The sequence below is a fragment of the Zosterops lateralis genome, assembly GCF_965231275.1.
Source record: "Zosterops lateralis genome assembly, chromosome: 19".
NCBI lineage: Eukaryota > Metazoa > Chordata > Aves > Passeriformes > Zosteropidae > Zosterops > Zosterops lateralis.
In genome coordinates, this window is record NC_139779.1 from 5,250,380 (window position 1) to 5,265,823 (window position 15,444).

At 47.6% G+C, this 15,444-nt stretch overlaps 1 protein-coding gene across 5 annotated transcripts in view; it reads left to right on the forward strand.

Annotated features, from left to right (window-relative positions):
- Positions 1 to 15,282, forward strand: part of MYO1C (myosin IC) — a 52,098-nt gene extending 36,816 nt beyond the window's left edge. For all 5 annotated transcript variants that reach the window (XM_083875002.1, XM_083875005.1, XM_083875001.1 and 2 more), the window contains exons 4-32: positions 275 to 473; positions 1,649 to 1,729; positions 2,411 to 2,590; positions 2,780 to 2,878; positions 3,101 to 3,214; positions 3,690 to 3,761; positions 3,968 to 4,091; positions 4,300 to 4,378; positions 4,964 to 5,069; positions 5,399 to 5,479; positions 5,827 to 5,918; positions 6,475 to 6,569; positions 6,704 to 6,750; positions 7,002 to 7,082; positions 7,243 to 7,348; positions 7,835 to 7,952; positions 8,163 to 8,276; positions 8,449 to 8,525; positions 8,634 to 8,702; positions 8,949 to 9,033; positions 9,229 to 9,388; positions 10,120 to 10,203; positions 11,279 to 11,372; positions 11,482 to 11,537; positions 11,934 to 12,069; positions 12,593 to 12,663; positions 12,940 to 13,037; positions 13,212 to 13,311; positions 13,836 to 15,282. In XM_083875002.1, the coding sequence (XP_083731128.1) occupies positions 275 to 473; positions 1,649 to 1,729; positions 2,411 to 2,590; positions 2,780 to 2,878; positions 3,101 to 3,214; positions 3,690 to 3,761; positions 3,968 to 4,091; positions 4,300 to 4,378; positions 4,964 to 5,069; positions 5,399 to 5,479; positions 5,827 to 5,918; positions 6,475 to 6,569; positions 6,704 to 6,750; positions 7,002 to 7,082; positions 7,243 to 7,348; positions 7,835 to 7,952; positions 8,163 to 8,276; positions 8,449 to 8,525; positions 8,634 to 8,702; positions 8,949 to 9,033; positions 9,229 to 9,388; positions 10,120 to 10,203; positions 11,279 to 11,372; positions 11,482 to 11,537; positions 11,934 to 12,069; positions 12,593 to 12,663; positions 12,940 to 13,037; positions 13,212 to 13,311; positions 13,836 to 13,862 (2,845 nt within the window). In that variant the 3' untranslated portion in view covers positions 13,863 to 15,282. The remainder of the gene's footprint in view (positions 1 to 274; positions 474 to 1,648; positions 1,730 to 2,410; positions 2,591 to 2,779; positions 2,879 to 3,100; positions 3,215 to 3,689; positions 3,762 to 3,967; positions 4,092 to 4,299; positions 4,379 to 4,963; positions 5,070 to 5,398; positions 5,480 to 5,826; positions 5,919 to 6,474; positions 6,570 to 6,703; positions 6,751 to 7,001; positions 7,083 to 7,242; positions 7,349 to 7,834; positions 7,953 to 8,162; positions 8,277 to 8,448; positions 8,526 to 8,633; positions 8,703 to 8,948; positions 9,034 to 9,228; positions 9,389 to 10,119; positions 10,204 to 11,278; positions 11,373 to 11,481; positions 11,538 to 11,933; positions 12,070 to 12,592; positions 12,664 to 12,939; positions 13,038 to 13,211; positions 13,312 to 13,835) is intronic.
- Positions 15,283 to 15,444: the final 162 nt, after the last annotated feature.

The window sequence follows — 15,444 nt, forward strand, 5'->3', positions numbered from 1 at the left end:
GCCAGTTGGTCTGCACAATTTAGTCAACTTTTACCTTTTTTTGGTCAGAAAAAAAAAAAGTCAAAAGAATGGCCTCAAAGAATCTGACAGTTTTTGTCAGGACCCTGCAGAAGCTTGTCTGGGTGGCCAAGGAGTGACCAGAGGTGTCAGTGCTGTCCTGGGTTGTCACCAGAGCCGTGTGACCTCCCCCAGCCCGTGGCCTGGGGCTGTTTTTGGGGGATGTCCCTGCCGGGATTTCTGGGGCAAAGCCCCTGATCCCGCTGTCCCCTCCCAGCTACGCCATCGCAGACAATTCCTACCGCTCCCTGCGCACCGAGAGGAGGGACCAGTGCATCCTCATCTCCGGGGAGAGCGGCGCCGGCAAGACCGAGGCCACCAAGAAGATCCTGCAGTACTACGCTGTCACCTGCCCCGCCAGCCAGCAAGTGGAGACCGTCAAGGACCGGCTGCTGCAGTCCAACCCCGTCCTGGAGGTAATTCCCGTGGAATCCTGGCTCTGGGAATGCTCCTGTTCACTGCCCGGGGAGCTGGGGACAGCGGGGTGACACAGGGGGGTGACACAGGGGGGTGACACAGGGGGGTAACACAGGGGGCTCCATGGGGAAGTGACACAGGGGGACTCCATGGAGAGGTGACACGGGTCTTCCATGGGGAGGTGACAGAGGTGGAGGTGACACATTGGAGCTCCATGGGAAGGTGACACAGGAGGCTCCATGGGACGGTGACACAGGAGGCTCCATGGGGCAGTGACAGGCTGTGTCCCGGGAATGCTGTGTGGGCACATCACCGGGGAATCCCGCTCTGGTTCCCGGCCAAAGCAGCCCTGGCCCTTTCCAGCCCCCCAGGAGCAGCTGTGGCATGGATGGGGTGTGGGGAAGGAGGGGATTTGGCGTGGGAAGAGCTCTGGGTCACTGCAGGACTCTGCAAAGGGGCACATCCCAGGGGGCAGCTCAGAAAGGCTGGGTTCATTTTCTGGTGCTGTGGTGTCCTCTAGTGTCCAGCCCTGGCTGTGTGCAGTGCCCTGAGATATCCCTGGGCCCTGTGTCCTTGTACCCTGTTTTCTTTTATCCCTGTGTGCTGAGTCCCTGTGCCCTGTATCCCTGTGTATCCCTGTGGCCTGTTTATCCCTGTATCCTATATCCTTGTATCCCTGTATATCCCTGTGTACTGTGTCCCTGTATCCCTGTATATTCCTGTATTCTGTATCCCTGTGCCCTGTATATCCCTGTATCCTATATCCCTGTATATCCCTGTATCCCTGTATATCCCTCTATATCCCTGTATCCTGTATCCCAGGACAGGTGAGCTCCAGCAGCAGGAGATCCCCCAGGCCGTGTGGCACGAGCAGTGACAAAGGGCTGTGGTGGCAGAGCAGCCTGGCCAAGGCTGTCAGGCGTGTCCTGTGCTGTCAGCAGTGGAGTGGCACTGAAATCAGCGTGCAGGGGGATGGAAATGTTTCCAGGGATGCTCCATCTGCACTGGGTGTACAGTTCAGCATCAGGATTCAGGCAGCAATCTGTTTCCTTCTGGGTTTCCAGGAAGGAAAATCCTAGGCTGTAAAAAAAATAACTGGCAGCTTCACCCACGTGTTTATAAATAGTCTGACTTGATACTAATTTATTTTTTTGCCCGATTGTTTTCATTTCAGGCCTTTGGAAATGCAAAAACCCTTCGGAATGACAACTCCAGTCGCTTTGGGAAGTACATGGATGTGCAGTTTGATTACAGGGTAAGCTGGAATCTGGTTTAGATTTCAGGACTGGTCCCAGTTACAGGAATTCTCTGTGTTCTCGTGTTGCTGTGAGTGTGTAGTGAGTGAGTGCTTTGCATTTCCTTGGTGACAGCATAAGCAGAGCCTGTGGTGGCAGAGTTTGGCTCCAGAGGGTTTTATGGCACTTGCTCTCCTTTCATTCCTCCCTTATTTCTCTGTACAAGGAGACAGTGACATCAAACCCTTTTATTTCCAGAGTGTTTTATTTCTAGTGCTCTGTGCCAGTGGATTCTCCCCAAGTGAATCCACAAAAACCAGCTGAGAGATGTGAAGATAATCCCTGTCCTGTGTAACTTTGCACAGAGTTTGTGTCCACTCTGATCCCAACTGCCCCACACCAGCAAGGTGGAAACAGTTCAGGAGCTGAGGAGCTCAGCACTGCCATCCTCCAGGCCTTTAGGTCTCCTTTAATCCCTCCACACTCAGTTTTGGTGCTTTCCTAGAAGGAATTTTAGCACTCAAATCACCACTGGATTGGAGCTGAAATGGAGATTGTGGCACAGAATGACAGGTCATTTTCTGCAGGTTTTTTTTTTTTTTTGTTTTTGCTTCAGATCTTGTCTTTGAACAGACAATCAATAGGCAGAAACATTTTCCTCTGTATTGATGAACTCTTTTCACGTGTCTGGGTTGGTTTAGGGGGCTCCTGTCGGGGGCCACATCTTGAACTACCTCCTGGAGAAATCCCGAGTCGTGCACCAGAACCACGGCGAGAGGAACTTCCACATCTTCTACCAGCTGCTGGAGGGAGGGGAGGAGGACCTGCTGAGGAGGCTGGGCCTTGAGAAGAACCCACAGCAGTATCACTATTTAGTAAAGGTGAACATTAACTATAATTCTTAAAATATTATATCACAGGAGCAGGATATCTCCTATTTGATTTGTGATTTCCTTCTCTGGCTTCAGAAATAACTCTGAGGTGGCTGCTATAGAAACACAATGCATTGAGCATGGATAATGTATCTTTGATGATTATTTACTTACTTATATCGAACTGTGTCTTTTTAGGGTCACTGTGCAAGAGTGAGTTCCATAAATGACAAAAATGAGTGGAAGATCATGAGGAGAGCCCTGTCTGTCATCGGCTTCAATGACAGTGAGGTGGAGGTGAGAATGTTCAGCAGCACAGATTTTCCTGCTTTTAAGGATTTTTTTCTGTTTGATTTGGGATTTCTGATTGAAATCAGCGAATCAATTCAGAGTAAATGTATTCCCTACAAAAACCCCTGAAAAAGATACAAACTGTTCTCCTAAAATGTGAATTAACACAAAAACCTCTCTGTGTGTTCATTCCGTCATCCTGATCTCTGCCTGTTGCTTCCATGCCAGGATTTGCTGAGCATTGTGGGCAGTGTCCTGCACCTGGGGAATGTCCAGTTTGCTGCTGATGAGCAGGGGAATGCTCAGGTCACTACAGAGAATCAGATTAAATACCTGGCCAGGGTGAGTATCACCAGTCAGGGAGATATCACAGGAAAGGTGAATTGTAGAGGATTTCTTACTTTGAGCTTGATATCATCATATCTTTTTAGACTGATTTAGAAGTTGTCATAAATTTCACTTTTATTTGGCCTAAATAAAATGTAAATATTATCATCAAAACTATTTAATTGACAACTTCTCTATTTACCACCTGATCCACCACTGCCTTGAGGTTTGCACCTTTGGGCAGTGAGGTAGGAATAAACTCTGGAAAAGAGTTTTAAAGAAAAAACCACATTTGGGACCTTTGCTTGGTCACTTCCTTCCAGCCAGTTCATTTGTTAGCTCATCTCCCTGCCAGAAAGGAAGGAAAGGAAGGATTGATGCTGCAGAGTTGTTCAGTGTGAGTGGGAAATTAACGGTTGTTTCACTGGGCTGGGATTTTAGGAAAATTGAACGTACAGCTCCATAAATTAATTGAATATCCTGCCTGCAGCTGCTGGCAGTGGATGGCTCTGTTCTTCGGGATGCACTGATCCACAAGAAGATCATAGCAAAAGGAGAGGAGGTAAGAACAGGCCCTGAGGGGTTTGGGAGGGAAATGGCATTAAATGAATCAGCTCTGCCAGTAATTCCCTTGCCACCTCTCCCAGGAGGTTGTCACTGCACTGGTGATGGTGCAGGATCCTTTTGAGTGGCTGTTTAGTGATGATGAGGCAAGAAAAGGGGGTTTTGGGGGGCTGCTGAGTGGGTTTTATCTGCTCCTGCCTGCAGCTGGTGAGTCCCCTGAACCTGGAGCAGGCAGCCTACGCCAGGGACGCCCTCGCCAAGGCCGTCTACGGCCGCACCTTCTCCTGGCTGGTCAACAAGGTCAACAAATCCCTGGCTTACAAGGCAAGTGAACCTTCTGTTTGTTGGTATTCACCCAAACGTGAAAGCAATTTCTAAATCTTGCAGCTGTAAAGCAAGTTCAATGCTTTTAGTAATTTCTGAATTAATTTGTTTTTCAAATTGCGCGGTAAACGCTGGGATTAAATGATGGAGATCCAGGGGTGGATCATCTGTGAGGAAATATCTACAATTGTTTTCTGCTCTGTTGCAGGAAGAGAAGTTTCCAGGCTGGAGAAGTACAACAGTTCTAGGATTGCTGGACATCTATGGGTTTGAGGTTTTCCAGCACAACAGGTTAGTTTTGATAAATTCTAAATTATAATATTCAGTTAAGGTGTTGTCTCTCCCTTGCGAAACAAGGCTTTACTCCATTTCTTGGTAAAAGAGGTGGCATTTAAATGTCAGGACATGAGGTGAAAAACTGATCATCACAAGGCTTCTAACTCTTAGGACATCCAGCTAATAATTAGCATTTACAGCTATTAATGGTCCTGTTTTTCAAAGATTTTAAATAAACTGTTGGTTTTGGGATGTATTCATGCCTTACCTTGAGCTGGGCCTTTGTCCAGCTCTCCAGCCCAGGGGTGGCAGAGTCTGGGACCTCCCTGGCAGGCAGCACTGAACCAAGACTCTCAAATTTGCACTGTTATTGGGCCTTTATTCAAAGTTTTTGTGTTCCTTCATGTCCATTTTTCCCTCCTTCTGGAACTTTCTGAGTTTCCCTAAATAATAAACTTACTAAATGCATGCAGTCAGCAAATAAACACTTTACAAAAATCTATTTCTCTTGATTTTCTCTATCTATATTTTCTGCTGCTCCCACTGTTTGTACCTCCTTCTGTGCAAACAGTGATTTTTTTCCCTGATTTTTCTTTGCAGCTTTGAGCAGTTTTGTATTAATTATTGCAATGAAAAGTTGCAGCAGCTCTTCATAGAGCTCACCCTGAAGTCAGAGCAAGAGGAGTACGAGTCCGAGGGGATCGCGGTAAGAGCCCAAAAATCCTCCCTTCCTTCTCCTTCCAGAGGGAAAAGGAGCTGCTGCCATCACCTCCAAATAAAATCATTCAAGAACTTTCCTTTTTTCCCTTCTTTTTGAAACTCTGGTAACTGTGTGAGACAGCTGGAAGTGAGTAATGCCATCCCAAGCTTTTACCCTGATTTTAATAAAGGCACTGTTAGGAAAACAAATGTGATGAGTGAAAAAGCTTTGACAGAAAGATGAAGTCAGGTGCTCTCTGAAATGATCTGAAATTTACATGTTTCTATTCCAGTCTAGAGTTGTTTTCACCTAAGTGTGATTTCTTGTCTTTGCAGTGGGAACCAGTTCAGTATTTCAATAACAAAATAATTTGCGATTTGGTGGAAGAGAAATTCAAAGGCATCATTTCTATTTTGGTGAGTTGAAAACATCTTTTTGAATGAAAAATTTCAGGCAGCGTAGTGGAAAACAAGGAGGAAAACATAGAAAAAAAATCAGTTTATGTTGGAAATGTTTGAGTAGGTGGGAAGAGCAATAATACACTGAATAGTGACACCATCAAAAGTCATTGCATCACCTCCATGGGCTCTGGGGAAAGCAGCTCCCAATCCAGGCAGTCTGGAAGGAGGGAAATATTTTCCTTTTCAGCTCAAGGATTCTTCATTTATTGAGCTAAAAGTCAGTTACCTGTTGAAAGGCCAAAGGGCAGGGCTTTGGTGAGGCAGAGCCCAGTCAGAAACCCCTGGAATTTGTGTGTTTGTAGGATGAGGAGTGTCTGAGACCTGGGGATGCCACAGACACGACATTCTTGGAGAAACTGGAGGAGACTGTGAAGAACCACCCTCATTTCCTCACGTGAGTGTTCCCTCAGCTGAGGCATTCCAGTGTGTGAATAACATCCTCACTGTGCTGGCTCTCACATAAATTATGATAATTTTCTTTAACAAAGAGATTTGGTTGATATTTAAGATAATATAAAATAAGTTGTCAACATTAAGTACCTGACTGAGCTCCAGAGTGCAATAGGGGCAAGAAAACTGACTCAGGAACTGGCTTGTTGCTGACTCACCTCTCACCTTGCAGATTTATTTACTTCAGTTTTGGAGCTCCAAATGTCTGTTGATTCTGAATGTTCTGCTTTTATTCTGAATGCTCACTTTAGGATGTCTGCATCTTATGTGCCCACAGAACCACTCTGCAAGGAACACTGAAATTCCCCTTTTAATCAAACATAGATACATTTAATGACACTTCTGTGACCTACTGGTTGATAACTTTATTTACCTAAAAATCACCAAGTGTAATTTACATTCCTTTGCACAGTCCCACTCCAGGACTGAACGTCCTGGTGCCTTTTGAAGTGAATCCTGCAGGATTTTGTTTCCCCTGAAGGTTTTTTCTCCCTCCCCAGGCACAAACTCGCTGACCAAAAGACGCGCAAGTCTCTGGGGCGGGAGGAGTTCCGGCTCTCGCACTACGCTGGGGATGTCACCTACAGCGTGGCAGGTAATACAGAAAAAACAAAAATCTGGGCTTAAAATACATCCCCACACCGATTGATCAACCAGATTAATTTCAAATCTCAAATCCCTGCCTTGAAGTTCCAGTGGAAGAGCCTGAGTGGTTTGTTTCTCTTCCAGGTTTTCTAGATAAAAATAACGACCTTCTCTTCCGGAATCTGAAGGAGGTGAGTGTGCAGAGAGGAGGTTTCCTGGACAGAATGAGGACTTGGGTTTAAAATGAGGTGGCACCTGAAGGAAAGGATTCCTCTAGACTCCACCTGGATTCTTCTAGACTCCACCTCCACAGCTGTCCACAGGGCTCTAAAAAGACTGACTGGGATCCCAATGTTCGTTGTGTTATTTTAAATAGTTTTGGCCTCAGGTTTCTCTGGTAGCCCTCTGTACTTCATCTCTGAAAACATCTCTCTCTCTGCAGACCATGTGCAACTCAGAGAACCCCATCATAAACCAGTGCTTTGACAGGACAGAGCTGACAGACAAAAAGAGACCAGAAACGGTGAGAGCTCAAGAGCTGCAGGGGGCTGTGGCTGTTCCCTCTTTTTAAAACATGAACTCTCTGACATGACCTGAATGCAAACCCCTCACATGGTATTCTGCTGGTTTGTAGCCAGCTCCAAGTCATCCCTTCATGGTTAGTTTTGTGTTTTTTCTCCTAGGCAGCAACTCAGTTCAAAAACAGCCTCGCCAAACTCATGGAAATCCTGATGTCCAAAGAACCCTCCTACATTCGCTGCATGAAACCCAACGATGCCAAACAGGCTGGTATGGCCCTAGGGACAGAGGCAGGGCACTGCATCCCAGTCAGGGAGGCACAGAAAGGAGCCAAATTAAGCCCTGCATGATTTTGGGTTCATTCTGGGGCTGTTCCTGAGCTTCTGTAGGGATGGGGTGGCAGTGCCAGCAGCCAGGAATTACAATGGGAGCACTGCTCTTGGGTAGAGATTGTTAAAGTAAAGAATTACTGACCTGTGAAAATTCGTTATAATGACCTTACTCTCCCCCAGTTTTGATTCCTCTATGCATAAAACATCCCAAAGGGAAGCTTCATTTTGGAGCTAAATATAAATAATTAAAAGGGGTGGGAGGGAGGGAGGCAGGAGACACAAAATTGTGTGGGACTTGTGCTGTGAGGGTTCACTGGAGGTTAAAGACAATTGTGTGAGATACAGCAAGAGCTGAACATTCCCCTTCTCCTGACCAAGGGGCAGCTGTGCACTGATTGTTTCTCCATTTCCATGCCCTGCCAAGATCGGTTTGATGAGGTCCTGATCCGACACCAGGTGAAATACCTGGGGCTGATGGAGAACCTGCGGGTGCGCAGAGCCGGCTTCGCCTACCGCAGAAAATACGAGGTTTTCCTGCAGAGGTAAAGCTACTTTGGAATTCTTTTCTCTGCTGCTCCCTCTCCCTGAGCTCCATCCCATTGATGTTGAGGCTGGGAGCTGTTTTGAACAGCACAAGGGCAGCTTTACTGCCTAGAGGGGTGGGAAGCTTGGGCTCTCTCCCTTCCCATGACTCCTCTCCCTCCTTGGATTGCACTCCTCTCCCTAAGATTTCCTCTGCTGCCGATTCCCAGGTACAAATCCCTGTGTCCAGAGACGTGGCCCACGTGGGATGGGCGGCCCTATGATGGGGTGGCTGTGCTGGTGAAGCATCTTGGCTACAAACCAGAAGAATACAAAATGGGACGGTCAGTTCTGTGTTCTCAGTTTGAGGTTATGAATCACTGCATGGCCCTGTTGTCCCTTTGAAATAAAGCTTCTCTAGATAATGGGGGGAGGAAAGATTACAGAGCCCAAAGGGGATGCCAAGAGCAAGTTGCTCCAGCATGTGAAATGTAATTCATGCATTTCTATTTCCAGAACAAAGATTTTTATCCGCTTTCCCAAAACCTTGTTTGCGACAGAAGATGCTCTGGAAGTGAGGAAACAGAGTCTAGGTGAGGCACTCACACTTGCAGTGGATTTCTATTTAAAAAGTTGAGTCGTTTTCTACCAAAATGTGCTTGGTCACAGTTGCAAATTTGCTTCTTTTCTTGCAATTCCAGCCACAAAAATGCAGGCGACGTGGAGAGGTTTCTACCGCAGGAAGAAATTCCTGACCATGAAACACTCAGGTAGGAGAGACACAGAAAGAGAGAGAGATGTTCCCCCAGCAGCTCCCACAGTAATTCCCATCCTTTTACTGACATTTGTCCCATCTATCATATTGTTAAAAGCTCATATTCTTGCCCCCATGCCCCACTGAAAGCTGGTTATTTCCAGAGTGGGTTTTTCTCAGTATTTTTGGTGCCAGTTTTGTAGTGGAGTCAGTTTGGGGATGAAGGAACTCCCTTAATGCAAAACCTTTGTGTTATTTTTAGCCATCACCATCCAGTCCTGGTGGAGGGGAACCCTGGGACGCCGAAAAGCTGCCAAGAGGAAATGGGCAGTGGAGACAATCAGGAGGTGTGTGAAGAGCAGCCCAAGCCCTCAAACATCACATTCTTTATCAATAAGATGCTAAAAAACCCTTTGTCACTACAGAGATTTTTTTTTTTAATAAATTACAACTATTAAGGAAATCACAGGAAACAGAACCTTTAAATACCACTAATTTTGATGACTTTTTAAACTTTCTTACAATATTTTCCACACCCACAGGTTCATTAAAGGCTTCATTTACCGGAACCACCCGCGGTGCCCAGAGAACGAGTATTTCCTGGATTACATCCGATTCTCCTTCCTGATGAACCTCAAGAGGAACTTACCAAAAAATGTCTTGGACAAATCGTGGCCAACTCCTCCCCCGTCACTGTGTGAGGTGGGAATGAGCCCTGGGATGTGGGAGGGGAATCCAGGCCTAGAGGATTGCAGTGTCTTGGAGCCTGGTGCTGTTGCCACACCATTTTCTCCTGGGTTTCTCATCCATTTCTAAAATCCCCTTCAGTTTTTCTCTTAGCAAATTCAGTTCCCTCTGTTGCTGTTATTATTCTGCATCTGCTTCAATTGGTTTATCTGCTCAAAACAAAATACTGCAGAAAATCCCAGTTACCTTATCCAAAGAATTGTTTGAAGGTACAGCTGGAAGAAAGGGAAGGAAGGAAGGAAGGGCACAGCAGTGCAGAGAGGAGGGATCCTGGTGTTTATTTCCCATTCTAAAGCAGCTGGAGAAGTCCCAGGGCAAACCCTCATAGAGAAAGGCAAAAAATCAACTACTTATTATTTAATTCCTGGTCAGGAAACAGCTTTTTAACCCAGCAGAAAAAGTTGCTGCTCCTCTGTTGGATTTGTCAGTGGTTCTGGGCTGTTGGTTTTTTGTCCCTGTTGGGTTTGTCCTTCTCAAGTTTCACCCTCTTGGGTTTATCAGTGTTCTGGGCTCTTGGGTTTGTCCCTGTGGGTTTGTCAGTGGCTCTGGGTTCTGTCCCTGTGGGTTTGTCAGAGGCTCTGGGCTGTTGGGTTTTTGTCCCTGTGGGTTTGTCAGAGGTTCTGGGCTGTTGAGTTTCTGTCCCTGTGGGTTTGTCCCCTGCTCTGAGCCGTCCCCTCTCCCTGCAGGCGTCACAGCTCCTGCGCAGGCTCTGCATGCAGAACATGGTCTGGACCTACTGCAAGAGGATCAGCCCTGAGTGGAAGCAGCAGGTACAGGGGTAACACCTTTGCAGGGTTTTCCTGCCATTCCCAAGGGCAGAACTCACAGGGAATGGAGGAGAGAGCAGCTGGATGGGAGGGCCAGGGCCCTGCCCTGGGACTCAGGGCAGCAGTGGGAACTGCAGCGTTGTGAATTGCTGCTTTCTGGGGTGCCACAGGAACAGTGTCACTGGTTTGGGTTTAGGTTGGACACAAAACACTAAAAGCCCTGGAATGTGCATAGAAGAGACCCCATTCTATACATATTTCAATAGGTACTATTTACACAGGCTGTGGAGCCAAGCCCCCACATAATTTCTCTATTGAAAGGCCCTGCTACTCTGCCCATGGAAGCTAAAAATATAAGAAGCTGCATTATTCTGCCTGTACCATGTAAAGTAGAGAGTAAGAATCCTGCAGACACAAACCCAGTCATTTTCCAAACAGAGAACTTAGAGGCACAGTTTCAGCTGCTCTGTTGTAGCTAAAAAGAATAAAAATGATACTGAGATTTGATTCTTCTCATGGAAAGGTAGGGGGAGGGAGTTTTTGTATTAAAAAAAACTCAGCAAAGAGATGTAACAGGAGATGTTGGCTGTAACTGCCATGAAGGTTTTTCACTGCACAATCTCTCACCTTCTGCAGTGCATGGACACCTGGAATGAAAAGCTGGGGCTGAGCCTGTGATTAAGGACATGGGATTAACTGAGCTCAGCAGCTGCTGTCCCCCTGCAAACCAGACTCACTGATAAGGAGCCTCTTTTATCCCCATTTTTCCCTGTAAATCATCTTGGGTGCCTTTGTTCTGTGTCACAGCCTTGGCCCCATGTACAGCAGTGGGGATTTCCCAATTTCACAGTCCCTAGTTTGTCCTTGGAGCAAAGGAGCCCAAGGCTCAGGTCACTGACAGGGGCTGGAGCTCTGCCACCACCTCCAGGGACTGAAAGTTTAGGGTGACTCCTCATCCAAACAGGAACTAAATGAAGACTGCTAATAAAACCACAAAGGGAACATCTAACAGAAATGTATCTTCTTAATGAAGAGAAATTTTATACTGAACAAGAAAACTTTTTTTTTGTCCTTGCAGTTGGAACAGAAAGTAATTGCCAGTGAGATTTTCAAGGGTAAAAAAGACAATTATCCTCAGAGTGTTCCCAGGCTCTTCATCAACACTCGACTGGGTGAGTGGGGGTTGCCAAGTTAAAAGGGAGGAAGGAAGGGAGGGATTAATGAACTCTTTTCTTGCTGGAAATTCCTTTCTGACCTCCCCCCTCTTTGGTTTTAATACAGGTAGAGAAGAAATAAATACTAAAATCCTTCAGGCATTAGAAAATGAAGCACTTAAGGTGAGAGATGTGTCCCAGTACTTTTGTCAAGCTCCCAGTTACTCAGCAGAATTAGAATTCTAGAGAAAGTACAGCAAGAATCTCACATTGTATTAAGCTTGTAATACTTCAGAGGACTGTCTGGGAAGAGCTGGTGGATTAGAAAGTGGAGATTTGGGCAGTTTAATGATCAATTGAATGGATTACAGCTGGAGGGGAAGGGGGAAACCCCCAGAGGACACCAAATGTGGGTTTCCCAGTCTCCAGGCAGTGCACCTACCAGGGTGTGTCTGGGGCAGTGAGGAAGTTCTGGCACAGAGAACTCTCTGCATTCCTGGTTTCCCAAGGCCTGGCTGGTGCCTGCTGGGGGCTGGCAGTGCCCCAGGTGGGACCTGGCCCTGCTCACTCGTGTTTCAGTACGCAGTGCCCGTGGTCAAGTACGACAGGAAGGGCTACAAGGCCAGGGCACGGCAGCTGCTGCTCACCCAGAGCTCGGCCATCATCGTGGAGGAGTCCAAGATCAAACAGCGCATCGACTACTCCAACCTGACAGGTGGGAATGGCACAGGGATGGGGCTGGGCACTCCCTGACCCTGCACCTCAGCTGCACTTTAATAGCTACCACTCCATACTCTAATTTGTCTTTGTCCTGGACAAGAATGGGATGAGCTGATCCTGGCGAGCATTTTAGTATCTTGAAACTGGGTTTTTCTAAAATGAAACTCCATAAAATGTCACCAAAATGACTCAATTCATCTCCTTCAGCTCTGCCCAAGTGATTTCCCAGTTTCAGGGCCTGGCCATGGGGGGAGTTGCACCATTCCTGCACAGCAGCTGCCTGGGCCACTGCTGCAGCTTTTGGCCCTCAAAATATCCAACAGAGACTGGATTCTGAGGGAGAGGGAACTGCTGAGCCTGCTGCAGTGTGTTCACTGCAGCCTTGGGCTGAAGGCTCTCCCCTCAGCCCCTGCAGCCTCTCAGCTGTGCTGTGTGGGAGCAGTTGCTGCATTCCTGGGAGAGGCTGTGAGCCCTCCCCAGGTCCCAGCAGTGCCAGTGATGCTCTCATCTCTCCCCAGGCATCTCCGTCAGCAGCTTGAGTGACAACTTGTTTGTGCTGCACGTGCACTGTGAGGACAACAAGCAGAAGGTACCGAGGGCTCATCCTTCCCTCCTGCAGCCCCCTCTGGAAAAAGGGTGAAAGGCACAGGGAGCACATGCAGCTGGGAGGAGTGGGTGGCAAGGTGACAGGGACGTGACTTGCTGCCAGCTCTTTCACTGGATTTCCCTGTGTTCTCAGCTGGGGCTCAGCAGTGCTTGTTCACCCCCTCTGGTGCTGTCCCTGTCCCCTATCCCTTACAGCAGGGTGGTTTTGGTACAGTGACACACCAAAGCCATGATCCTAAAGCATGGACTCTCCTTCCAGGGAGACGTTGTCCTGCAGAGTGACCACGTGATTGAGACATTGACAAAAACAGCCATTCTGGCCAACAAAATCAACAATGTCAACATCAACCAGGGCAGGTGAGTGACACCAGGGCCCTGCCTCAGCTCTGCTGCTTCCTGTACCCCATCCAAATCTACCCAAACCACCTCAACCAAGGCTCCAGAGCACAGCTGGTGCAGCTCTGTTAACACTCAGCCCCTGGAGAGTCCCACACGCTCACCAGGGCTGTTCTCACTCTTTGCTCTTCACAGCATAAAGTTCACAGTGGGACAAGGCAAAGAAGGGATCATTGACTTCATCTCGGGATCAGAGCTGCTCATAGCCAAAGCCAAGAACGGGCATCTAACAGTGGTGAGTGTGAGCTGGGGATCACTTACCCTGGATCCCAATCAGCATTCGGCCATGGGACACATGGGACACGTGCCATGGGATGTTCCTGCCAGTGGCAGTGCCCTGCTATCCCAGCCTTTCCCCCAGTTGGAGCTGGGCACTGGGCTCCTGCAGCCCTGAGGGCCTGCCAAACTCACACTCAGCAAGGGACTGTTCTAACACTCACTTTTTGTTTCCAGCCCCCCAAGATTCATTTATTCCATAGCAAATCAAATTTTAATATATTTAAAAACTCAAACAAAATCCTCTCCCCTTCTCAACTTGTTTGTGGTGATCCTGGCAGTCAGATCAGCTCCACAGGTGATTTATGCACTGTCAGATCCCAGCTTATTCAGAAGTAAATCCAGAAGAAATCCAGACTGCACTGACTCCCAGCAGAGCTGAGTGCTCCCAATCAGGACCAGAGGCTGCCCAGCCTCATCATGTTCAGGAATTAAGTTTTACAGTATTTTGAGCACACTGTCAGACCTCTCCTTTACCTGCAGGTCGCTCCTCGGTTGAATTCCCGATGATGAAAAATTCCCTGTTCCAGGACCTTTCCCTCCACGGAACTGGCTGACCATTGCTCCCAGCAAAACCCTCCTTCCTCGCTTTGCTCTTTGTGTTATTACCAAAGACCTGCACTTTCAGAACAGCCACGAAATACATCCTTACTCTCCTGTCTTACTCTCCAAGTCCCAAACAAAGGCCTTTTCCTCTCTCCTTACCCGAGTGAACGTGGGGTCCAGCACAGCATCCCTGCAACCACAGCTCGGGACCTTCAGCTGAGTTTAAGCCCTGATGGAAATGACCAAAATTTGTGCTTGTCATCACCAAACAAAAAGCACAATCAGAAAACAAGTAACTCTGCTGCTTTCTCAGCCAAATCACTGAAATGCCAAACTTTGTATTCAGAATGTTTTATGAAGAATTTTGCTCGGAGATGTTTTAATGCTTTGTGTTACAAATATAGTGAAGCCATATTATGTAAATGAGTAAAACCTGTAAATACTTTATAGCCAAGGACGAGATGCACTACGAGAGATGGAGTTGATGTGGAAACTTTTATGTTTTAGATTTGGAATTTTTGTTGTATTTAGTTTATGGTTACAAGGTATAACCTGAAAAACCCATCATGTAACTTCTTCACTGATCAGGAGCCAGAGACTTTTATCTTTTTTTGAAGTCAGCTGTCCCATTTCTTGCTGTCTATTTTTATACCGCAGGAATTTTTCATATCCACACAAACACAATGTAATACAAACTGCAGAGGTTACCACTGCTCTGGGCTGGCCATGGGATGAACATGAGCTTTCCCCCTTGCCTTTCCCTGTCTAGGAGTCCCCACTGCCCCTTCCCCACACAGCTCCATGGGCTCAGAGCAGCATTTCAGGAAAAATGGCTTTTCCTCTTGCTCCTAGCTATAACTGGAAGTCTGATTCCCACAGTATTTATACCAGTGCCTCAGTGCTGCCTTAGCAGGGAGGGCTGGGCACTGCTGTTGCCTCAGAGCTCCAGGGACACAGGGGTTGGGTGCTGGCTGCAGCACAGGTTCCTCCTCAGCACCTTCCTTTAACCCCAACAGCTGCAGGGTGCACAGCTCCATGGGGAATTCCTGCTGCATCCATGGCACAGCTCCACAGCCCAGCCTGTGCACCCTGCTCTACTTGCCTTAGCCATCCTTTCCCTTCCCCTCCATCCTGTGCTGCAGCCACAGCCAGCCCTGAATGACTCTCACCCACTGCTGCCTCTCTCACCCCCTCAGCTCCATCTCCTCTGCTCTGGTTCCTGACATGATGCCATTGTCCAGCCCTGGGCTGGAATGTGGGATACACTCCAGGCCATCCCCAGATGTGCTCAGTGTGTGCAGAGCACGCTGCAGATGTTGGTGTATAACCTCTGCCAGACTATGCTGAATAAATTTTTACAAAAAAACCAACTCCCCTTGTCTGTGGTGCAGTTTCCTTACATGGTTTAGGGGGAGGCTGACCCCAGCTCAGTGTCCATTCCCAGCAGAGCAGATAACCTGTGTCCCTTCTCTCCATCTGTGGAACTGCACTGGATGAGAAGTGCGGGAACAGCGGGTGAGAGGAATTCACCAACCATTTCCCAGGG